The 24,002-nt window shown below is 52.2% G+C and overlaps 1 protein-coding gene across 2 annotated transcripts in view; it reads right to left on the bottom strand.

Annotated features, from left to right (window-relative positions):
- Positions 1–3,622: 3,622 nt before the first annotated feature.
- REXO1 (RNA exonuclease 1 homolog) overlaps positions 3,623–24,002 on the bottom strand; it is a 50,403-nt gene continuing 30,023 nt past the window's right edge. For both annotated transcript variants that reach the window (XM_058820931.1, XM_058820932.1), the window contains exons 7-16: positions 22,418–22,541; positions 21,228–21,341; positions 18,797–18,934; positions 16,732–16,845; positions 15,118–15,191; positions 10,995–11,105; positions 10,508–10,623; positions 10,221–10,359; positions 7,009–7,129; positions 3,623–5,881 (exon numbers count right to left, since the gene is read on the bottom strand). In XM_058820931.1, coding sequence (XP_058676914.1) covers positions 5,793–5,881; positions 7,009–7,129; positions 10,221–10,359; positions 10,508–10,623; positions 10,995–11,105; positions 15,118–15,191; positions 16,732–16,845; positions 18,797–18,934; positions 21,228–21,341; positions 22,418–22,541 — 1,140 coding nt within the window. In that variant the 3' untranslated portion in view covers positions 3,623–5,792. The remainder of the gene's footprint in view (positions 5,882–7,008; positions 7,130–10,220; positions 10,360–10,507; positions 10,624–10,994; positions 11,106–15,117; positions 15,192–16,731; positions 16,846–18,796; positions 18,935–21,227; positions 21,342–22,417; positions 22,542–24,002) is intronic.

A 24,002-nucleotide genomic window follows, 5' to 3' on the forward strand; every position in this document is an offset into this window, starting at 1 on the left:
CCTTCCTTCCTTCCTTCCTTCCTTCCTTCCTTCCTTCCTTCCTTCCTTCCTCCCTCCCTCCCTCCCTCCCTCCCTCCCTCCCTCCCTTCCTCCCTCCTCTCCCTCCTCTCCCTCCTCTCCCTCCTCTCCCTTTCCTGTCGCTCCTGTCGCGATCCCGCAGGTCTGGAGCAGTCCCCACAGGGAATTTCGGTGTCTCAGCCATCACCTGCCGTGTCCCCCGCGCTGTCCCCTCCCCTCGGGTGGCACCGCAGGAAGCTCCAGCGGCCCCTGAGCCCCAAACCCGCCGTGCCCCGAGGGTTTCGCTCCCTCTCGCCCTTTCCGGATCCCTCTGGAGCAGGGACAGGGACATTCACACCCCGCTCCTAATGGTGGCTTTGGGCACCCGGGGACGGCCGAGGTCACCCTGGCAACAGAGGCCGGTGACGGTGACATTTTCCCAATCAATCGCCCTCTGCAATTAGCGGACACCCCCCCGCCCTTGCAGGGTAATTAATGAGCGCCGGGAGGCCGGGCCAGAGGGAGTCCCTGGGGCGCTGCGGGGTTTGTCCTGCTGTGTCCGTGTGTCCCCTTCCCCTGGCACTGCGGGGTTTGTCCCCGTGTGTCCCCTCTCTTGTCACTGCGTGGTTTGTCTCTGTGTGTCCTCTCCCCAGCACTGCTGTGGCTGTCCCCGTGTGTCCCCTCTCCAGGAGCTGCCCCCTGTCAGCACAGGGAAGGGTTAAACCTCCGAGCCCCGTCCAGCCCGGCTTTGTGTCCTCCTGTCCCTCCACGAGCGTGGGGCCGGCTGAGTGCTGCTCCCTTGGGACCGGGGCTCTCATAACCCTAAAAATCCCACCTGCCTCCACCCTCGCCCTGGAGGAGGCTCGAAGGGTCCCTGTCATCCTGCAGGCTCCAAAAGAGCAAAAAAAAAAATTAAAAATAAACAAAGCAAAATGCTTTTGTCACTGCAGGCGTTCCCTGATGTCACCTGGGCCACCAGGTGAGCAGCAAGGGGGGAGCAGAGGGACCCTCGGGGATGGGGAGGTCACTGTCAGAGCAGGCAGTGCCACAAAAGCCCTCGGAGGTGGCTGAGAAGGCTCCAGGTGTGACTTTTACAGCCTCGGAGCGGCCGCTGCCATCGCCGAGCCATCAGCCGCGTTAAATAAAACACATTGCCTGTGAGGTCATCTAATGGGCCATTATTTCTTTATTTGAACTTTTTACCTTCACCTCTTCCTCCGTGCTGAATCAGCTCCTTGCCTTGGCACTTCCATTCCTGCCCCATTTGGGAGATTGATGCGGGCTCTGGGGGGAGCCTGGCAGGGCCGGGGATGCCGATGCTGTAGTGAGTTTTTATGTTTTATAATGGTTTTGTCTTTGTATCTCCTTATTTCCCTCTGATTGTGTCCCCTCCCTCTACCTGTGTAATCCCTTTCCTTTGCTGAGATCATCCCCAAATCCCCACCCTGGCTCTCTGTCAGTCCCTCACCATCCCATCCCCTCCATCCAGAACTTTCCATCCAGGTGATCAGCCAGAGGCCAGGGGTCACCCCCAGGTGTCACCCCATATCCTGTCCTGAATGTCCATCCCCAGCCTCCATCCCTCAGGGTCACTCATTGGTCAGTAAATGTTTTCTACTTTGGGTTTCCACCTCCCTTTCAACGTAACCCTGGCACCTCTCAGCAGGAGCCCCCTGAGGTTTGTGGGGGCTCCTTGGATCTCCTGAAATAAATTTTGGATTAACCCCTGATAAGAGTTGGCTCCTTTATCCTCTGCCATTGCTCCAGCATCTCCTCTGCTGCAGGGGATCAGCCTGGCTGCCTTTGGTACCCCTGGGATCAGCCTGGCTGCCTTTGGGGCTCCCTCAGTGGCACTCAGAGGGACCAGAACACGCCGGGGCTCTGGGGGGAGCCTGGCAGGGCTGGGGATGCCGAGGCTCGGTCCCGGCCCCGGGATAAGGCAGGAGGAGCCGGGATGTGCCCGGGAACCCCTCGGGGTGTGGGGTTTGCACAGAGCGAGGGTCCGGCCGCGACCCCCCCCTCCTGGTTCAGTCCGAGGGGTTGGGATCGGGTTCTGTCCCAAAGGAGAAGCACCGATTTCATCCCTTTTTCTTGGGATGTCCTGGAGGAGCAGGGAGCAGCGGGAGCGGGGGTGGCCTGGGGGAGGCTGGGCTGGGCTGCAAAACCGGCCAGGGGCACACATGGAGTTACTGACAGAACCAGAGCACACAGCCTCAAGCTGTGCCAAGGGAAATTCAGGTTGGATATCAGGAAAAAGTTTTTTACACAAAGGGTGATAAAGTTCTTCAATGGCTGCCCGGGGAGGTGGTGCAGTCCCCATCCCTGGGTGTGTTTAACAAAGCCTGGATGTGGCACTGGGTGCCAGGGTTCAGTTGAGGGGTTGGGGCTGGGTTGGACTCGATGATCTTGGGGGTCTCTTCCAGCCCAGTGATTCTGGGATTCTGTGAACAGTGGCTGCAAACTGAAGATGTCGAGGAATCACGGAATGGTTTGGATTGGGCAGCAGCCGGGTTCCAAAAGCGCAGAGGGGGGACAGGATGGGAGCCCTTGGGGCTGGGACCCCTCTCATCCCTCAGCCCATGCAGCACCTGTGTCGCCCTGTGCCAGAGTGGAGGGGGGGGGGGGACACACCTGAGCGGCCACGTGGGGACCCCACAGGCCCAGCTCCAGCCCCAAGCAGCAGAACGGGGTTTTGTCCCTGCTGCTGTCACAGAATCATGGAATGCTTTGGGCTGGGAGGGACCTCAAAGCCCACCCAGTGCCAGCCCTGCCATGGCAGGGACACCTCCCACTGTCCCAGGCTGCTCCCAGCCCTGCCCAGCCTGGCCTTGGGCACTGCCAGGGATTCAGGGGCAGCCCCAGCTGCTCTGGGAAATCCATTCCAGGGATGGATTCCACAATTCCTGATTCCCAATCTCCCACCCAGCCCTGCCCTGTGGCAGTGGGAGCCATTCCCTGTGTCCTGTCCCTGCAGGCCTTGTCCCCAGTCCCTCTGCAGCTCTCCTGGAGCCCCTTCAGGCCCCAAAAGGGGCTCTGAGGTGTCCCTGGAGCCTTCTCCTGTCCAGGTGAGCAGGCCCAGCTGTGCCAGGCTGGCTCAGAGCAGAGGGGCTCCAGCCCTGGCAGCATCTCCGTGGCTCCTCTGGCCTGGCTGCAGCAGCCCCACGTCCTCCTGCTGCTGTTGCCCAGGGCTGGGGCAGCTCTGCAGGTGGGGTCTGACCTGAGCCCAGGGGCAGAGGGGCAGAATCCCCCCCTGCCCTGCTGCCCACGCTGGGGCTCAGCCCAGCACAGGGGGGGTTCTGGGGCAGCCTGAGCCCCTCACCCACCAACAGCCCAAGTCCTTCCCCCAGGGCTGCTCTCCCTGAGCTCATCCCCAGGCTGTGCTCAGGGCTGGGATTGCCCAGACCCAGGCGCAGCACCTTGGACATGCTGAACGTCCAAGGTCTTCTCCAGGTCTTCTGCAGCTTGGGAAGGATCTCCTGGGAAGCCTGTCCAGCCCCTCCCAGCCCCAGGATGTCTCCAGCTCCCCCCCTCCCCAACGCACCAGCAGGCAGAGCAGTCACAGACTCGGGGATGTGCATCTAGTCAACACTCTTTTATTAAAAACAATTACAAAAAGTTACAGGTTACAATCGTTCTGTACAACCCAACCAAACCTCTGGTGCCTGGGGGGGTGATGGCAGCCCTGGGCCAGGACAGGCTCTGAGCACACCCATGGATGTGGTTCCACCCTCCCAGGGACATCCCTTGACACAGACACCCCCTCACCCCCACCCCAACAGCCTCGGTTTAGGCTGACCATGGGGAAAGGATGGAGGATGGAGCCAAAGCTGCAGAGCAGGACACAGCACGGTGTGCCCATGGCTGTGCCAGGGCAGGAGCTGCTGTGGGAGGCTGGGAAGGAGCAGGAGCTGCCTGTGAGGAACAGGCAAGAGGCAAGAGCCAGCTCTGCTCCAGGGACATTCCATCCCTGCAGCCAGGGGTGAAGATAAACGGGGGATAAACGTGGCAAAGAGGCAGAAACAGAACAAACCTTCCCTCCCCAGCTGTGAGGCACTGAACTGTCTGTCCCACAGCCTGGGCAGGAGCAGCTCTGTCCCTGCAGGCACTGGGACACAGGGACAGCCCAAGGGCTCCCAAGGCAGGGAAGGAGCAGAGCTGCATGTGGAGCACTGGGGGAGCTGCATCCCCAAAACCTGGGGTGAGGAACTGCCAGAGGGAACAAGGATGGGCTCAGCAGCAGCAGGAGTCTGTAGAGCCCCACTGCTCCTGGATCTCCTGCAGAGCCTGGCAGAGGAATCCCCTCCCTGCCTCCGAGGGCAGCAGTGGGATGGGAGAGTCCACCAGGGCCAGAGAGGGGCTGGAGCAGGGACATCCCTGTCCTGACCCCAGCCCTGGAGCAGGGACATCCCTGTCCTGACCCCAGCCCTGGAGCAGGGACATCCCTGCCCTGGACCCCAGCCCACAGCTGGGCCAGCTCAGCAGGACCTGCAGGGGACACAGAGCTGTCCCCAGACCCTGAGCCCAGCAGGGGCACAAAGCAGTGAGCAGGACCTGGCTCTGACAGGAACCAGAGCCCAGCAGCTCCTCTGTCCCCAGACTGACACAGCCAGGGACACAGCAGCCACCAAGGGACACAGGGACACAACTCCAGTGCTGCCAGGGGGGCTCAGGGTCCCTGCTCTGGGGTGAAGGTGCTCCCTGAGCCCAGCTGAGAGACCATGGGCTCCATGGGGATTGCTCCCCTCAGCTCTGCTGTCCCCAGAGGGAGCCACCAGGGCCACCCAGTCACCCCAGTGACAGTGACACCCAGCAGTGCCACACACACAGCTGGGTCCCTCACTCTCTGCAGAATCCCAACATGTGAATGAGGTGAAATGAAGGAATTTTGAAGAAATAGGTGAAATTTTCCCCTATTGCTTTTGCCTGGGCCAAGTCCTTGCAGCAGGGCCAGCCTGGTGGGGAGTCCTGCACTCTGCTGAGGCCACCCTTAGGTGTAACCCCCAAAAACCTTGTTCCCTGAGCACAAGCTCACCCGGGCCCTGCTGGCAGCTGAGGGTGAGGGAAGGATCCCTGTCCCACCCTGCAGTGATGGGGTGCAGCCTCTCCCTGGCTCTGGAGCTGTTTGTCCCTGCCTGCCTCGTGGCTCCCTGAGGTCTGGGCAAGGGGAGACACTGGTGGTTTCCCCTTTGCACTGCCTGCAGAACCAGGTGCCAATTCCCAGATCCCACCTCATTCCTGTCCTTCAGAGCCTCCCTCTCCTGCAGCTCCACTGTGGGACTGCACCAGGATCCCTTCCCAAGTGCTTGATCCTCAGCTCTTGCTTCCCACACCAGCTCCACAATCCCCTCACAGCTTCCTGCCCAACCTTCTTCCATCTCCCCCCTCTCCAAACACTGCTTTGGAGTACAGAGGCAATTTAAGTTACATTTGGGAGAGAAAAAAAAAAAAAAAAAGTAAACAATCTACCTTTAACTGAACCAGAAAGATCCTTCTGCACATCTCCAACCTACCTCTAACAAGCTTCTCCTAGGAACCAACAAGTTCTGGTTGTGCTACTCCAAACACCTTGCCAGGCCCAAAAGGCAGAGCTTGGACCACAGAGAATCCCTCAGGTGGAGCCTGAGGATCTGAGAGCCACCAGCTGGGCAGGGGGGCTGCAGGTGTGAGTGCAGGAGTCCTGCTGGGGTGGTGGGGAGCAGGAACATGCTGCTGGCACGGGGGACAGAGTGGCTGTGGGCATTTATTGCACTGCTTCTTCCAGAGGTGCAGGAGAACGGCAGAGACACCACACGAGGTCATCGCTTCACCTTGGCATCCTCTCTGATCTTCCACACCATCAGCTCCATGCAGGCTCTGGCATCCTCACTGGAGTCGTGTCCTTCCACTGGGGACACAAACACAGTGCCACTGACCCCTCTGCCTGCTCAGCCCAGCCCAGGGAGCTCCCCAGGCAGAGGCAGCTCCTCCCTGGCCCTGCAGCCACAGCCACACCTGGGAGCCCCCTGAGCACAGCTGGGATTGAAAGGATTCCACACAATCACAGAATGGTTTGTGGTTTATGGTTTGTTCAAGGCCATCCAGTGCCACCCCTGCCATGGCAGGGACACCTCCCACTGTCCCAGGTGCTCCCAGCCCTGTCCAGCCTGGCCTTGGGCACTGCCAGGGATCCAGGGGCACCCACAGCTGCTCTGGGAAATCCATTCCAGGGATGGATTCCACAATTCCTGATTCCCAATCTCCCACCCAGCCCTGCCCTCTGGCAGTGGGAGCCATTCCCTGTGTCCTGTCCCTGCAGGCCTTGTCCCCAGTCCCTCTGCAGCTCTCCTGGAGCCCCTTCAGGCCCCAAAAGGGGCTCTGAGGTGTCCCTGGAGCCTTCTCTTGTCCAGGTGAGCAGGCCCAGCTCTGCCAGGGAACAACTCCTGCCCAATATCCCATCTAAATGGGATTTTTTCCCATCTAAATTCCACTTCTTTAAGTGGGAAGCCATTCTCTGTGTCCTGTCCCTCCATCCCCTGTCCCCAGTCCCTCTGCAGCTCTCCTGAAGCCCCTTCAGGACTTTAAGGAGTCCCCAAAGCCTTCTCTTCTCCAGGCTGACCACTCCCAACACTAAACATGTATTTTTCTCCACTAAACCCACAATTTTTGCTGGGTTTGAGCCTGACACCATCAGCTATGGAACAGCTGGGAGCTTCCCCAGCAGTGTTTAGAATGACAGGAAGGAACAGGCCCCACTTCCAACAGGAGGGTCCATCCCAGTTGAGCAGAGAGAGAAGGGAGGGCAGGACCTGACCTTAGTAGAACCACCCTCATCCTTCCCACATGCCTTCCTTGGTCCCACTCAGCACAGGGAGAGCTCTGCCCTTGGAACAGGGGTCAGACAAATGAACTGTGGCTGAGGTTCCTTACACCACACACACATGCAGGGCAGAAAACACAGTGTCAGGAGGGCTGGGGAGAGCAGAGGAAGGCAGGGCTGAGGAGAGCACAGCCAGGAGGTCCCTCAGGTCTCACCATTGTCCTGGATGATGCGTTTGAGGTAGTCGGCCATCAGCGTGCGCAGCGCCCGCTTGTAGGGCAGCCCCAGGCGGTGGGGGAACACGATGGCTGTGTCCACCACAGTGCCATGGATCAGCTGGGGAGGAGCACAACAACAGGGTTAGACCCCATTCCCACAGGGACAGGTTCTCCTGGGGATCAGGAACCTCCTGGTCAGCTCTGGGCTCAGTGCGGTGCTCTGTGCAGCTTCCAGCCCAACCAGTCTGGCAGGAGGCTCTGGCTGGATGTGGGCACCCATGCAGGGTGTGGGCACACAGCATTCCCACTGCTGTGCCAGCCCCACAGCCCTGGAACCTCACACTCAGGAGGTTTCCTGAGTCTCAGCAGAGATTGGGGCTGATCCAGTGGGACAGGCCAATCCTAAACCCCCCAGCCTGGAGAAGCTGGAATAGCTCTGGAGTATTTCCCAATTAAAAATGAAACTGAAGAACCAGCTGACAGCACAACAGTCCCTGTGGGAGCTGCAGCAACCTTCCAGCTGCTTCTCAGGCTGGTGAGGGGCACCCTGCCCATCGGAACTGGGTAATCTTTGTGGTGCCTTCCAACCCAACCATTCTGGGACAGAAGTGGGCAGGATGTGCACACATGACAAAGCAGGATGTACATCCCAATGCTGCCTGGCCTTCAGGGTGCAAACCAACCCCAAATCCTCCCATCCACCAGCAGTGACTCAACAGGAAGTTTTTAACCAGCACCAGCTCAGCAAGGATGGAATGGGAGAGGGAAATTCTATCACTGAATCATATCAGAGAGTGTTTTGAGTTGGGACTTTTTAAAGGGCTTCTACTCCATCCAGTGCCATGGCAGGGACATCTTCCCCTATCCCAGGCTGCTCCCAGCCCTGTCCAGCCTGGCCTTGGGCACTGCCAGGGATCCAGGGGCAGCCACAGCTGCTCTGGGAAATCCATTCCAGGGATGGATTCCACAATTCCTGATTCCCAATCTCCCACCCAGCCCTGCCCTGTGGCAGTGGGAGCCATTCCCTGTGTCCTGTCCCTGCAGGCCTTGTCCCCAGTCCCTCTGCAGCTCTCCTGGAGCCCCTTCAGGCCCCAAAAGGGGCTCTGAGGTGTCCCTGGAGCCTTCTCCTGTCCAGGTGAGCAGGCCCAGCAGTGCCAGCCTGGCTCCAGCCCTCTCATCCAACAGCTCAGCTCTGAATTGTCACCAAGCTGGAGAAACTGGGGATGCTGACCAGGTCAAAGCGCTCCCTGCCCTGCACCAAGGGGGCTGGGGACAGCCAAAAGGCCCCACCTGAAAAGTCCATAAATCACAGGCCAGGCTGGCTTTGCCTTTTTTAACACTGATTTCTTCCTCTCAGGTTAAAACAAGATGAATTCTCTGCTGTCATGAGCTGCATTCAGTGGGAGCTGGAGGAATGTGGGTGAGGGCAATCCCACATCCTGAGCACAGCAGTGAAGGGCAGGGCCTAAGAGATAAACCTGTGTCCTGTCCCAACAGGGATAACTCCAACAGGACCCTGATAATCCCCTCTCCTCTCTGCCCCCAGGCACCAGCTCATGCTGCAGGACAACCCATAACTCCATCAGGAACAGCTCCACAACTGCACTTCAACAGGAACAACCTGCTCCTCTCCTCAGAATATAAAACTGCCAATGTTATGGATAATCTTCCCTGGCCTGCACTCAGCCCTGGCACCCTCCCAGACACACTGGTAATTACTTATGTAGATCAGGAAGAGTGAGGAAACAGGATAATAAAGCCTTAAATAAAACTTGAAATGCCATCAGCACTTGGAAGTTGCCACAGCCATTAGTGAGATATGGCTTTAGTGCCACAGCCCTGGACCATTCTGCTGTGACACCCCACACTGCTCTGGGCTCCTCCTCTTGGCAGCAGCTGTGGTGCTGAGAGAAAATCAAGCCTCTAAGAGGCCAAGGCAGTCATCTCGAGCTGATCTAACTGGAAATAATGTCTTTCTGATTATGATGAAGCCTCTCCAAGGCTGGGATAAAGGGTGCCACGGAGAGGTAAAGTGTTTTACAGGCATTAAAAGCTCCTGCTTCCAAGCCAGCCCAGCCCTGGGAGCTGGCAGCCACAGAGGCTTCAGCAGGAGAGGTGTGGGACAAAGAATGGCTGAGGGCAGTTCTGGCATGTGAGCACAAAGACTTGGCTCCTGCCTGCCACATGCTCTCCTGGTGAGCCAGGACAAACCCCTCAGTGCAGGACACACACCCTGGCAGGGCCCTGGGCACACCAGGCTGCTGAGGGCCAGGCAGGAAACAGGACAGGTAAAAGGTAAAAATAATTTCACCAAAGTAACACCACAATTCCTAGAAAAGCTGGCACAGAACAGAGAACAGATCAGGCAGGGGTGAGAGGCAAATTATTCGGGATCAGTCACAGAATCATGGAATAGTTTGGGTTGGGAGAGACCTTAGGGACCATCCTGTTCCACCTTCCAGCAGCCCAGGCTGCTCAGAGCCCTGTCCAGCTCTGTCACCCTGGGCAGCAGCAGCCACTGAGAGTTCAGGTGACACCAGGAGTGACAGACACGACCCCACTGCCTGCACTGCCAGCACAGCCAGCTCCACACAGGCTCAGAGACTGGACAGACCACGGAATCCTGGAATGTGCTCAGTGGGAAGGGACCCTCGGGGATCATTGATCCCAGCCCTGTCCCTGCACAGGCACCCCAACAGCCCCACCCTGAGCAGCCCTGGGAGCTCCTGCAGCTCTGGCAGCCTTGGCACCATTCCCTGGGCAGCCTGGGCAGTGCCCAGCAGCCTCAGGGGGCAGAACCTTGCCCTGAGCTCCATGCCAAGGCCAAGGCCTGGCACAGCTGCAGCCCTTGCTGGGCTCCTGTGTCTGGTCATGAGAGTGAAAAGATCAGCCCCTGCCCCTCCTCTTCCCCCATGAGGATGCTGAAGACCACAGTGAGTCTCCTCTCAGTCTCCTCTAGGCTGAACATACCAAGAGCCCTCAGCTGCTCCTTATGAAGCCCCTCCAGACCCTTCCCCATCCTCACAGCTCCTCTGGACACTCTCTAATGGGTACATAGCTTTTTTATATTGTGGTGCCCAAAACTGCACACAGGATCTGAGGTGAGGCCACCCCCCCGATCCTTGGAATTAAACTGCTCCTAAATCCCACCTAACACCCCCAGGGTGGGAAAGCAGCCCAGGGAGATGTGGAGGGAGAGCCCAAGTTACCTTTAGTGCAAATAAGTCGCTTTCCAAGCTGTGCCCTATCAGAATGGTGTCTGCACTGAACATGTTCAGGAGGACGGCTTGGACATCTCGCAGGGTGATGCTCGTGTTCTCCAGGTCCTCTTCTGTCACACCTGAGAACCTGCACAGCAACAGCACAAAACAGGTTCTGTTCCTTCACCTGAAGAAACACCTCAAAGCCCCTCAGCCCTTACGGAGTGGTGGTCAGTGGAGTTTCAACAAGTTCCTGAGAGAGCACAAAGCTCTGTGCCAAGGGAGACCCTCCTCACCTGGTGTTGTAATCCACCACCTTGGAGTCTGGCTTGACAAAGGTGTCATACACCACCTTCAGCTCTGAGTTGATCACAGTCACTCTTGTCAGCTCCAGTCCTTGCTTAGTGTAGCACTGCAAGAACAGGGCAGATGTGATGAAAGGCACAGGCCAGAACAGTGTGGGATCAGTGGAGCCCCTCACTCAAGGGCTGCAACTCCCAAAATGTCCAAAATGCCCAAAAACAAAAAGCCTAAATGCCCCAAAAAAATCCAAAACATTTGGTGCAGCAAGGCCAGGCAGCAGCACTGCCCAGCATGGGCCAGTCAGAGCCTGCCAGGGCTGCACAGCCCTCAAGCCAAACACAGCAATCAATAAGAGCTCATTTGCACCTCCAGCACCAATATTCAGAACAGAGAGAATCAGGTCAGCAAGCAGCTTCCCTCCAGCCACTTGTGTCACACCTCAGGCAGCCCCAAAAAGCTTTGTTTTGGCTTTGGACCCACCATTTCACAGTCTAAGGCATAGATCCCAGGGTAGCCATCAGTTGTGGGCAGCTTCTCAAAAGTCTTGACAAAACCATCCAGGCTCTCCTTGCGCCCATCGTGCACGTGTTGCTGAGAGGAAAAGAGAGACAGCTGGTGAGCATGGGAACAAGAAGCCAAAGAGCCCACTGCAACAAACCTCCACTTCAACAAAAGTAGGGTTTTAATGATTTCTTAATGAGGAATAAGTTTTGAGAGGTTCACAACCACAGCAAACACACCATGGGCAGCCCTGATTCCAGTGGCACGTCAGGGCTGGTGGCATCGCACTGACAGCACATGGAGGAGCAGGACATGTCTGGGGAGAGGGAGCTTTCAATCTGGAGGAGAATTAGTCAGGAAGGGCCACACTGAGGCCTGGCTCTGCTGGAACTCCAGCTCCTGGTTCCTGTGGCCAAGACAAGGCCAGGTGCAGGATCCTAAACCCAGACTCTCTTGGGTTTTTGGTTGTTAATTGCTGCCCCGAGATGTGCAGGGTGTCTCTGCTTCAGCCCACACGACTGAAGAATGAGTCTGGACTCTTCACTTTTCTGTCTTGAAGTTGTTTATCAATTCTTATCTATAAAATTTTCTTTCTGCCCAGCCAAGGTCTGCTCAGCAGGGCAGCCACAGGCACTCTCTGTGTTGTCTTTTATACTACAAACTACGTATAACATATTTACACTTAATTCCCAATACCTATCACCTGTGTTAGACAGTGAGCTTCTACTCTAAACCAATCCCAAAGTGCCAACATCACTGCAGAAAATAGAGAACAAGAAGAAGGAGAAAGGCTGGACATGCCCAAGTTCCTCCATCTTGTCCCCATAACCCCCATACCAAAAATCCTAAAATCTACATTTTCACCCTGTGATCATTTTGTTACTACACCATTCAAACCTCTGTGAATTTCAGTTCCTCATACAAAGCTGGTAACTTGCTCCAGGGGTCAAAATCAAATCCCCAGGTGCTCTGGGCTGTGTGCCAGGGTCTCTGAGCCCCCTGATGGGGTCCTCAGCAACTCTGGACACCCAGAGGGATGCACTGAGCTCTGACAAGACTCCAGAGCAATGTGTGCACCCACACCCAGCCAGCCACACCCACAGCAGCTCCAGCCCACCAGGACTTGAGGCAATAATGGGCATTTCCAAGCACTCTGCATTGTTCCCAGCTCCAGGGTCAACAAGATCCAGCAGGAAAACTCAGGGAGTGATTTCACAAGTGGTTTTAGCCAGCGCATGACTGAGCTGCTGTTGTAACACAGGTACTCCCACACTCCTCCACAGCTCAGATCCCACTGGTTACCCTGAAACCCTCCTGGCAAGCAGGGGATCTGAGCTGGAGGAAGCTTAAAGAGGAAGCAGGAACAGGTAACAGAGAGCAAGGCAGAGCTGGGACTGCCCTTTTGCCTGCTGACATGGTTTTGGTAAAACCAAGCTGCACCACACCCAGAGGTGATGCTCTCCCTCCCTTATTCCCCAGTGGGGTTTTTGTTGTGCTGAAGTTTTGCCTGTCCCTAAATCTCCATGTACCTGTGTACAACCACAGCAACCTGGGCACAGCCTCCTTTGCCATATCCAAAACCAAGGAATCACTGAATCCTTAAGGCTGGAAAGGACTGCCAGGGTCATCAAGCCAACCCAGCAGCCCCACCATGGTCACCACTAAACCATGTCCCCAAGTGCCACACCCACAAGCTTCCTGAACACTCCCAGGGATGGTGACTCCACAACTGTCCTGGGCAGCCCCTTCCAATGCTTTACAAACCTTTCAGTGAAGAAATTTTCCCAATATCCCACCTAAACCTCCACTGGCACATCCTGAGGCCGTTCCCTCTCCTCCTGTCCCTGTTCCCTGGGCTGTCCCCTCCTGTCAGGAGCTGTGCAGAGCCACAAGGTCCCCCCTGAGCCCCCTCCCAGCTCCCTCAGCCTCTCCTGGTGCTCCAGACCCTTCCCAGCTCTGTTCCCATCTCTGGACATGCTCCAGCCCCTTCAGATCCTTCTTGTCATGAGGAGCCCAAACTGTGCCCAGGATTTGAGGTGGGGCCTCAGCAGTGCCCAGCACAGGACAGAGCTTCCCAAAGGTCTCACCCTACAAAGAATGAAACTGTTCTGGTTTGTCCCAGGATTAAAGGCTGGAGAGAGGAGGAACTGAGGCCCTTGTAAAGCTGCCATGTGTGGGCAGAGAGGAAACCAAAGCAGGATTTGCATATTTTCCTGCACAGGTCACTGCTGCAGGTACAGCCAGAGCACAGGAACTGCATCATCTGAAGTTAATGAGGCAGCTGGGCCAACATTGAGGCCAATCTCTCCCAGATTCCACAGCCAGCACTGCTCAAAGGCCTCATGGATCACAGCTGCACTTGTCCACTCTGCACCCATGGCATGGAACTGCTCTGCTGAGGGATTGGGGAGAGCAGCTCAGCAGCCAGGAGACACCAAACACTTCTCCCTGGCAGCTTCAGCCCTTCCCTCCCTCTGTGACACAACACAACTGAGCAGTGAGTGAAAAAAAAACCCCATTAGGTATTTTGTTGTCATGAAAATGCCCAAATCTTCCTGGCTGGGAGGAGGGCAGGGAAGTTGCTCCTGTTTTTGAGGAAGCACAAAGAGCAGCCTCTGCAGGCTCCCTGGAGCAGCACAGCTCCCTCCTGCCATCTCCTGCCTCCCTGCCTAACTGCAGCAAACCCAGCTCACTCACACAGCTGAGTGCCAAATTCTGGGTTTTCCCACCACTGCAGGGCAAAACAATTTAAGTTGCACTTGATTTATCCATTTAAGGGAAGCCACTGTTCTGCTAAAGGCTTAAACAAAGATTTCCCAGCCCTGTGCTTGGACACACACAAGTTTTCTGACCAGCTTACTGCTCCAGTTACTGAGAATGGTGTCTCATTACAAATATTTTCTGTTTTCAAAGCATTTCTTCAAAACTGAAGGATTCTGTGCTCCCTAAAACCCTAATATCCAAAAATTTCACTGCATGCTCTGATGCTGAGCAGGCTGTGGATTCAATCTTGAATCTACCAAAAGGTGCTGTGAAAACTGGGGGCTTATAAAAAGGAGGGAGAGAGACTTTTTAATACTGGTATGGAAGGACAGGACACAGGGAATGGCTCCCACTGCCACAGGGCAGGGCTGGATGGGAGATTGGGAATCAGGAATTGTTCCCTGGCAGGGTGGGCAGGCCCTGGCACAGGGCGCCCAGAGCAGCTGATTTTTTAAAAATCCTAAATTCATGTGGAAAAGAACAAAAAGTAATAACCTGATGTCATCCAATCCAACTGTGCAGGGCAGGCTTTTATGGTGTAAACAAATAAATTGTAACAAACCTTTAATTTTGCCCAGAATCACCTTCTACCTCTAGCTTTTGGTTCTCCCCTGTGTGGCAGTTGCCAGATATAAAAATGCCACCAAAACAATGACAAGGAACATGCCCAGAGACCTGGGAGAAAGGCACAGGACAGACTGGGAATGTGGGGTGGCACACCAACTCTCCTGCTGCCTAAGGGAAAGAAAAAAGCACCTGTGCAAAGGTACCCAGACCCTCTGCTCCATCAAACTCCACACCTGAGAAGCTTTTTCATTCTTTTTCTAGTGCTGGGCTCCCTCGAAAGAAGTTTTGTGATATTTTGGAGTTACAACAGGCTCCTTGGGAAGGTTCTTCCCCTCATTATAATCAACAAAACTTGTGAGAAAAGATCTGTCCACCAGGATAAAGTTATCTTAGAATAGGAATCTGGAAAGGAAAAGATGGGAAGATGGGTTTGGCACTGTTGCCAAGGCCATGAAACTGCTGCTTAAAAGGAAATCCCTTATTTCTCATTCCTTCTGTGATTCACTGAAGAACATGAGCTTTTCTATGTCCCTCAAGCAGATGATAAATGATCAGGATAAATGAACCCAGCCCACTCCAGACAGCTGAGTGTCAAATACTGGATTTTCCTACCACTGCAGAGCAAAAAAAAAAAATTAAGTTGCACTTGTTTTATCCCCTTAAGGGAAGCCACTGTTCTTCTAAAGGCTTAAGCAAGGATTTCCCAGCCACTGCCACTGTGAGCAGGGCACAAATGTCACAGAGAATAAAGAGGTGTTGTTCCATCACTTACTTTAGCAACCTGGCAGCCTGGTGACCCCACAGCTCCAGAGCAGCAGCTGTAGTGAGTTTCCCACCCACCTGGCACTGAAAGAGAAAGAGAGGAAGGGTCAAGGAGAAAACTCTTGTTAACAAGAGACCTGAACTTCAGCTTTCACTGCAGATCCCCTGGATAAGCATGACAAAAATGTGTCAAACACAGGGGGAAAATAACTGTGGATTCACAGGCAGCAATCTAAAGAGTTTAAGTCTCTGGTACTCAGCCAGACAAACTCCAGAAGCCACTCAGTGATGGAAAACCAGAGCAGAGCTCAAACTAGGTTAGTGCCTTGCTGCAAATGAATTCAGCCAAGATCAGTGAACTCTCCTGGGACTGACAGACCTCTAGTGCTCCCAGTCAGCCTTTTAAAGGGCTGATTCTTTTCCAAAAGCACAGGAAGGTTTTTTTTCCTTTACAAAAAAAATGAAACCCCCCTGCTGCAGCCCCAGTGTCACATTCTGAGGACAGCCAAGCCCAGCAGCTCTTGGTGAGGTCATTGCAGTGACAGGCACAGAACTGCCACCACCTGGGGGTGTGACAAGCCCCAAAATCAAGCTCAAAGCTGAGGAAGAGCCTGTGTTTGGGGCTGGAGCATGGGCAGCAGGGCCAACCTGTGGTTATTAATTATTGTGGGGTTGTTGTGGGTCCCAGGACAAGGTGAGAATTGACTCCAAGTTCTCAGAAGGCTGATATTATATTATATTATATTATATTATATTATATTATATTATATTATATTATATTATATTATATTATATTATATTATATTATATTATATTATTAAAATATATTAAAATATATTATATTAAATGGCATTATTATAAAATTATATTATTCACATTTATATTACATTATTATATTATACTATATTACACTATATTATGTTATACTAGATTATATTATATTATAATATTAAAATTATACTAAAATTATATTAAAATTATATTATATGAAATATATATTATATCAAAATTATATTATATTAAATGGCATTATTATAAAATTATATTATTTATTTATATTATATTACATTATTATATTATATTATATTATATTACACTATATTATATTACTATATTATGTTATACTAGATTATATTATATTATTATATTAAAATTATACTAAAATTATATTAAAATTATATTATATGAAATATGTATTATATCAAAATTATATTAAATGGCATTATTATAAAATTATATTATATGATATTACAATATGATATGATATTACTATATTATATTATATTATATTATATTATATTATATTATATTATATTATTATATTATATTATATTATATTATATTATATTATATTATATTATATTATATTGATATACTAAAACTACACTAAAGAAAGAGAAAGGAGACATCAGAAGGCAAGCAAAGAACGATAATAAAAAACCATGACAGACTCAGAGAGCCCAACACAGCTGGCTGTGATTGGCCATTAATTAAAACCAACTCACATGCTGGTTAACAATTCTCCAAACCACATTCCAGTGGAGCAAAACATGGAGAAGCTGAAGTTTCCCAGGAGAAGCAGTGGTGGCAAAGGGATTTTTAATAAAATATGACAGGGCTGTACCTCTCTGCTTGCGCAGCCGCCCCCAGTGGTGCACGCACTCCTCCCTGCGGATGCAGCTCCCCGAGGCTGACACCATGTACTCGGTGCCACAGCGACAGCAGATCCTGCACGAGGCTTGGGGACAGAGACAAACAACAGCCAGGTCACTGCAAGCAGCCCTTCCTACCCCTCACCTGGCCAGAGCAGAGTAAATCACCGTCACTCAGCCCCAAATGCTGTGAAATGATGTTTTCTGTTATAAACTATTCCAAATATTGTTGCAAACTTCTATGAAAGCACAGAAATCCCTCTGAAATCTGCCCCCCCAGAGGCAAACACAAAGACTCTCCAGTGGCTTTGGTTCACATAAGCTGCCCCCAGTTCCATCAAGGTTTGCTGCATTGTTTCTCCATGCCCAGCAAATTACGTTGGAGTCTAACACAATTATTTTAAGAACAGGATAAATAAGTCATTCTTTGGACACCAGAGCTAATGAAACCTGGTTTCCAGGGGATCTGTGCCTTGTCACTTCCAAATGACACTTTAGCCCTTCTAGGGCACAGTTTTCTGTCAGGATTTTCCAGCAGGAGCACTCGGGTCAGGGCCTGGCAGTCTGCAACTGCTCCCTCCTACCACCTCAGCTTTTACTGCCCAAAATTTGGGGAAGGGAGATGCAAAAAAACATTGGGAAGGAGCTATCATCCTTGTGATCTCCATGCAATTCCATGATTCCACCAAAATTCCATTTTTGTGTGAGCATTAAAGCTGTTAGCACATTCCCAGCTCTGCCCAATTGGTCACAGTGGCAGCAACAGCTTTAGTTAAACAAGGAGAAATTCAAAGATCCTGCAGCATCTGCAGGAAACTACAGGAACAAAACCAGGAACATGGGCTCAGGTTCATAAAGGAGCTGGCTGGTTTCTGGGAAAAAAGGGCTCTCACAAATACAGCACTTGACAGTGTTAATGCAAGAGAGCTTTTGCCCAGGTTGCTTCAGCAACCACAGGACAAATGTAGGCACAAGGTGTTAACATGGATGAGCACTTAACACACTTTAGTGAGGTCTCTCCACACACATGCTCAGGGAAGCGTGGCAAAGCACCTCAACAGAAATCACCAGTCTGGATTTTATCCTGCTGCAGCACAGCCTGCTTTAGGCAGGGACTGAGGAACAGAAATCTTGCCATGAGTTCAGAAAATTCAGAGGAAGACCCCATCCTGTGGGTTGACCCAACCTGTGGGTTCAAGGCTAGGTTGGATGTGGTTTGGAGCAACCCAGACTGGTGGAAGGTGTTCCAGGGAGTGGAATGAGATGGGCTTTAAGTCCCTTCCAATCCAAACTGTTTTGTGATTTTATGATCACTGCACAAAGGGCTCTGGGGAAGTGTTTGGCCCAGCAGTGCCATGAGATCAACAGAAAACTCTGCAATCCAGAGCAGCAGAGCAGGACCCACTGCAAAGCCAGCCTGTCCCTGTGTCAGTCCTTATCCCACCAGAACAGCAGCTCCCACAGACAGAGACAGAAAAAATCCTTCCCCTGGGAGAGGGGAGGGTCACCAAGTGCAGAACAGGAGCCTCTTCCCAACTGGTGAATTGCTGTTCTTTGGTAGCACAGAATCCTGGAACTGCTGAGGTTGGAAAAGAGCTTTAAGATCAAATCCAACCATCAGCACCACCACCATGGTCACCACTAAACCATGTCCCCTGTGCCACATCCACACATTTTTTCAACATTTACAGGGTGATGACTCCACCACTGCCCTGGGCAGCCTGTTCAATGCTTCACAACCTTTTCCACAGAGAAATTTTCCCTTATATCCAATCTAAACCTCCCCTGGTGCGACGTGAAGCTGTTTCTTTTCATCCTGACACTTGTTACCTGGAAATTAGAAATTAGAAACCTCCCTCAGCCTCACAGACTATAAACTCTGGGTCAAAAATAGCATTCTGAGGATGTGAAAGCTGAAGAAAGAAACTCTCCATGCAGCAGAGCTCTGCAGCCACACTCCCCATCCCAACAACACCAAGGGGCAGCTCCTGCTGTGTCCAGCAAGCCCTGCAGAAGGAAAGAGGCAGCAGAACTTACAGTCAGTGACTTTCTTCTCCTCTGCAGTGTAGAGCACAGCCCGTCCAGCCTTCTCAGGGTGAGGCATGGGGTACCCATTCTCCTTGAGCTGCTCCTCAGTCATCAGGTACTCCTTGAGGCGCCGGTACAGGGCAGCTCCTGCACACAAACACACAGCTCAGCTCTCAGCACCAAAGCACTGCCTGTGTTTCTGCCTTTACAAACTCTCCTGCCTTGATAAATTGAACTTCCCCCACTATTCTGAACTTGTCTCAGCTCAGGATGGACAGGGGAATAGGTGTTGGGTGGTCATTTTTAAAATCTGGCCATTATTGTACAAGTTGATTTTTAAACTCTTTGAACAAGGAGCATTAAGTCTGGAAAGCACAGCTGGAAGAGAATTCCTCCAAAAGGTCCATCTTCAGCCTTGCTGTTACTGATAGAACCAACACAATTTGGGTTGAAGGGACCTTGGAGATCAACCCATTCCACCCCTGCCATGGCAGGGACACCTTGCACTGTCCCAGGCTGCTCCCAGCCCTGTCCAGCCTGGCCTTGGGCAATGCCAGGGATCCAGGGGCAGCCACAGCTGCTCTGGGCACCCTGTGCCAGGGCCTGCCCACCCTCACAGCCATGAATTCCTGCCCAATATCCCATCCATCCATTATCCCAATATCTTAGCTATCCATTCCCCATCAAGCCATTCCCCCTTGTCCCGTCACTAAATGTGAGATTTCTCACATTTCAGTGTTTAAATGCAAATATATCTGATAATTGGTAACACAGCCCTCAAATACCCCTCAAAGGCCACCCACAGCTCCCTAAAAACTTCATTATCCAAAGTTTCTTCCCGCTACTGATCTCAGGCTGCTTGTTTCATTTCACTGAATAATTATAACTTCTTGCACTCTGCTCAATATCTCCTTTGGCTGCTGCATTAAACCCTTCCAATATTCCTGGGTGCCCTTTGATGTTGCTTAGCTGAGCTATATTGGCCCTTTTAAGCTTTCTCAATGTCAATTCCTTCTGCTCCATGGCCTCCCTGGCTCTCCTCTGATCTCCTCCACAATTTGCCTACATCTCTTGGCAACCAAAATACCCATAACTGATTTGAGCCCACATGAAAAATGCTCGTGGCACAACCCTTTGGCTACGATACGACCTTACTGTGACATTGGTGAGAGTGAAACTGAGCCCTGCAGAGATGGAGGTTTTTAAGTTTGCCTTTTAATCTGACAGGCACATTGTAAAGAACTGCTTCAGGGCAAGAAAGCTGAAGTAAAATTATGCCCAAAGCACAAGAGGCAGCTCTGAATGGTTATTGATGCTCCATCAAAGCCAGCCAGGCTGCAGCAGTGACCTCAGAGCCCCAGTGAGGATGGAAGGAGGGCACTGGTCAGTGGTGCCACCATCCCCCAGGAGACCATGCAGCTCTGTGGTGCAGCCAGAGAACAGAGAAATCCCAGCAGTTCAGGTCATAAAATCCTGAATGGGAAGGGACCCTCAGGGATCATTGATCCCAGCCCCTGTCCCTGCCCAGCCACCCCAACACCCCCACCCTGAGATGCCCTGGGAGGTCCTGCAGCTCTGGCAGCCCTGGCACCATTCCCTGGGCAGCCTGGGCAGTGCCCAGCAGCCTCGGGGGGCAGAACCTTGCCCTGAGCTCCATGCCAAGGCCTGGCACAGCTGCAGCCCTTGCTGGGCTCCTGTCCCTGTGCCAGAGCAGAGCTCAGCCCCTGCCCCTGTGCCTGCCCTGGGGAGGAGCTGCAGCCCCCGAGGAGCCTCCCCTCAGTCTCCTGGGCTGCAGCTGAACGAGCCAAGTGCCCTCAGCTGCTCCTCAGCCCTTCCCCAGCTCCGTGTCCCTCCTCTGGGCACTCTCCAACAGCTTTGGGTCCTTCTGATCTCGTGGAGCCCAAAGTGCCCCCAGCACTGGAGCTGAGGCTGCCCCAGGGCAGAGCAGAGTGGGACAATCCCTCCCTGGGCCTGGTGCCCCCAGCACAGGGTGGCCCTTGGGGCTGCCAGGACCCAGCAGTGACTCAGATCCAACTTGCACTGACCAGGACCCCCAGGCCCTTTCTGCAGTGCTCTGAGATGAGCCAGATCTGCTGAGATGCCTGGAACAGTTGCTGTGCACATCCCAAGGGATGCTCCTGACTTACAAGAGCTCAGCTTGGGCACCTTGGTCTGGTTCTCTGGCTGTCTGCTGATTTCCAGGACATCCGGGTCCTGTTTGGCTTTGGGATTTGCTGCTGCATTTCTTTTTTCCTTCACCAGCTCCAAGTCCCTCCTTTGGGCACTCTCCACCAGTTTTAGATCCTTCTGGCAGTGTGGTGGCTAAAATGCCCCCACAACCTGAGGTGAATGCACCAGCCAGATCCCGATCCTGCCCCCCCAGTCAGTGTCACAGCTCAGCCCCCCTCAGCAGTGACAGCCCAGCAGGAGCAGCTCTGACCTGTCAGATCCTCGGCTCTCAGGCTCCCTGAGCGGTTCAGGGTGAAGCTGGTCTTGGCAGCAAGCTTCCCTCCCAGCACAGCCTCGTGGGACACCACCTTCTTGTTGCTTGTCTCTGCAAGGAGAGGGAGCAGCACAGGGGGACAGAGATCAGGTACCCAGTGGGTGACTTCAGTCCCAGTTTGGGACACTACACATGGGCAAAAGGATGATTCTGTTTATTCTCTTTAACTCTTGTTTTGCTCCAGAAATGGATTCTCTGTGCCACATGCTGGCCCAGCATTTCCATCCCAGCACCACAGAGAGTATTCTGTTCACACTGTCAGCCCACAGCAATTTTAAGGGCAGCAAAGACACTTTTCCAGTTCTGCTAGAAACTTGTAGCTCTCCCAGCTCACTCTGCACAGCAAGCCCTCTGACTGACCAGAAGAGAGGAGCCAGCACAGAAACAACTTGACCCCTTCATGTGCTGTGTGAGGGCATCACCCACCCTCAGGAAGCAGCTTTGATTCTGGGGCTCTACAGACCAACCTCTCACACAGGATCCTTCAGCTTCTTTCAGAAAGGAGCTTCAGAGCTCTAGAATATGCTCAACACATCAGACAATGGCAGAGAGGGGCTTTTTACTAATCATTAACTGGCAGCCCTCTCCTAAAGGCCAGCCTCCAAGTTCAGCTGCTCTGCCTAATGGCCAGGAACTTAATGAAGACAGAGGGGAGAAAAGGGAAGAGACCAAAGAAAAAAAAAATTCACAAGAACAGCACAAATTGATTGTTTAATGTACCCTCTCGAGAGCCAATAATGAAATGTCTTAACCCTCTTCGTTTCTCTCTTGAAGCTTAATGTGTGTAACAGATTTCTGTGGTGATGGACGAGTCTATCACTTTGAAGGCATCATGTGAAAGTTACTCCATTAGCAGGGCTTTTCATTTGAAAGAACTTGTGCTAAAAAAAAACCCACCCATGTGGCATTATCTCCATTTAGGCTGAGAAAGCCAACAAAGCATTGCAGGACCTGCCTCTTGAAGGCCCATTAAGGCTTGCCAGGCTATAAAAAGCTTAAACTGGAGCTGTTTGCCTTTCAGCATAATGCTGCTGAGAAATGGGTTCTGGCCTTTTGAAACAAGTTTCTCTGTGTGGTTTGTAATCCCAGCAGGGCTCCAGCTGTCCAGCTGCAGGGTTGGTACCTACTCTTGGTGCTGGCTGGGGAGTTGGGCACGAGGCTGCGGAGCTTCTTCAGGGTGTTCACAGCCACGTTCAGGTAGATGTTGCGGCTGGTGCTGCGCTCATAGGCCACCTTCTCCTCTGCCAGGGCCTGGGAACAGCACAAATCATCACCACACACCCCCTTCACTGCTCACAGAACCCCAGAATGGTTTGGGATGGGAGGTGATGAGGTCTCTGGTGTTCAGATGACCCCAAGGTGTTGGAAAGTCTCTTTTTCCCAGCCCCGGGATAGAAGAAGGCAGCAGAATTCTTTGGCTCTGGTTCTCAAGGTTGTTTATTGTGACTGTGGTCACAGGGGCTCTTGGATGAGGGAAGAGATGAGAATGTTGACTCCATGTTCAGAAGGCTTGATTTATTATTTTATTATATATACATATATACATATATATTACATTATAACTATACTAAAGAGAAATAGAAAGGAAGGGTTTCCTCAGAAGCTAGCTAAACTAAGTTAAGCTAAGCTAAGCTAAGCTAAGAATAGAATAGAATAGAATAGAATAGAATAGAATAGAATAGAATAGAATAGAGTGATAACAAAACCAGCTCTCTCAGACTCTGCCGGACATAGCTCGGTCCTTGATTGGCCATTAATTATAAACATCCAAGATGGCCCAATCACAAATCCACCTGTTGCATTCCACAGCAGCAGATAACCATTGTTTATATTCTTTTTCTGGGGCATCAGCTTCCCAGAAGGGAAAATCCTAAAGGAAGGATTTATAGTGAAAAAGATGTCTGCGACAGTTTATTTGTTCTTATCTAACACATTGTCTGTCTGACCTGCTGAGGTGGGTGGCAGATCAGGTTGGGGCACACTGACCACCCTCAGGGCAGGGTTATCTTTTTATACTAAAAACTTTGTGTACTTTATTTACAATAATTTTCCAATACCTATCACCTATGTTAGACAGTCTGTCTCTACTCTAAACCAACCCAAAAGTGTCACGATCACAGCAGAAGATGGAGGACAAGAAGAAGGAGAAAGACAGAACATGCCCAGATTCCTCCATCTTGCCTCTTGAACCCTCATTCTAAAAACCCCAAAATTCTACTTTTCCACCCTGTGGTAAATTCACTATCATTCTGCTCAAACCGTTGTGGCTTGTAACTCTTCACACAAAGTTGGTAATTGTTTCTATGGGCTAAAATCAAAGGCACAGGTGTTTGTGACTCCATGCCAAGGTCTCTGAGCCAGGGTCTTGAGTCCTCCAGGGCAGGCAGAGCAATGTCCTGGGTTCTGACAGGGAGGAACCTCAAAAATCACTTTTTTCCACCTTCCACTATCCCAGGTTGTTCCAACCCCATCACACCTAGCCCTTGAACCCTTCCAGGGATGGGGCAGCCACACTTCCATGGCTTCTGGATAAAAGAAATGTTTGGTTCTTAAATACAGACTCCAAGTAGTGATGCCTCAGGTTTGAGCTTTTCTATTTTTCACATTCTGTGCTGCTTTAGTGGGTGGGACTGGGTTCATATTATGGGATGGTGAGCTCTGTGCACAGAACAGGGAGAGAAAACAATTCCTGCTCCAGCTGGGGACCAAGGA

This window comes from Ammospiza caudacuta, chromosome 28 (genome assembly GCF_027887145.1).
Source record: "Ammospiza caudacuta isolate bAmmCau1 chromosome 28, bAmmCau1.pri, whole genome shotgun sequence".
Classification (NCBI taxonomy): Eukaryota; Metazoa; Chordata; class Aves; order Passeriformes; family Passerellidae; genus Ammospiza; species Ammospiza caudacuta.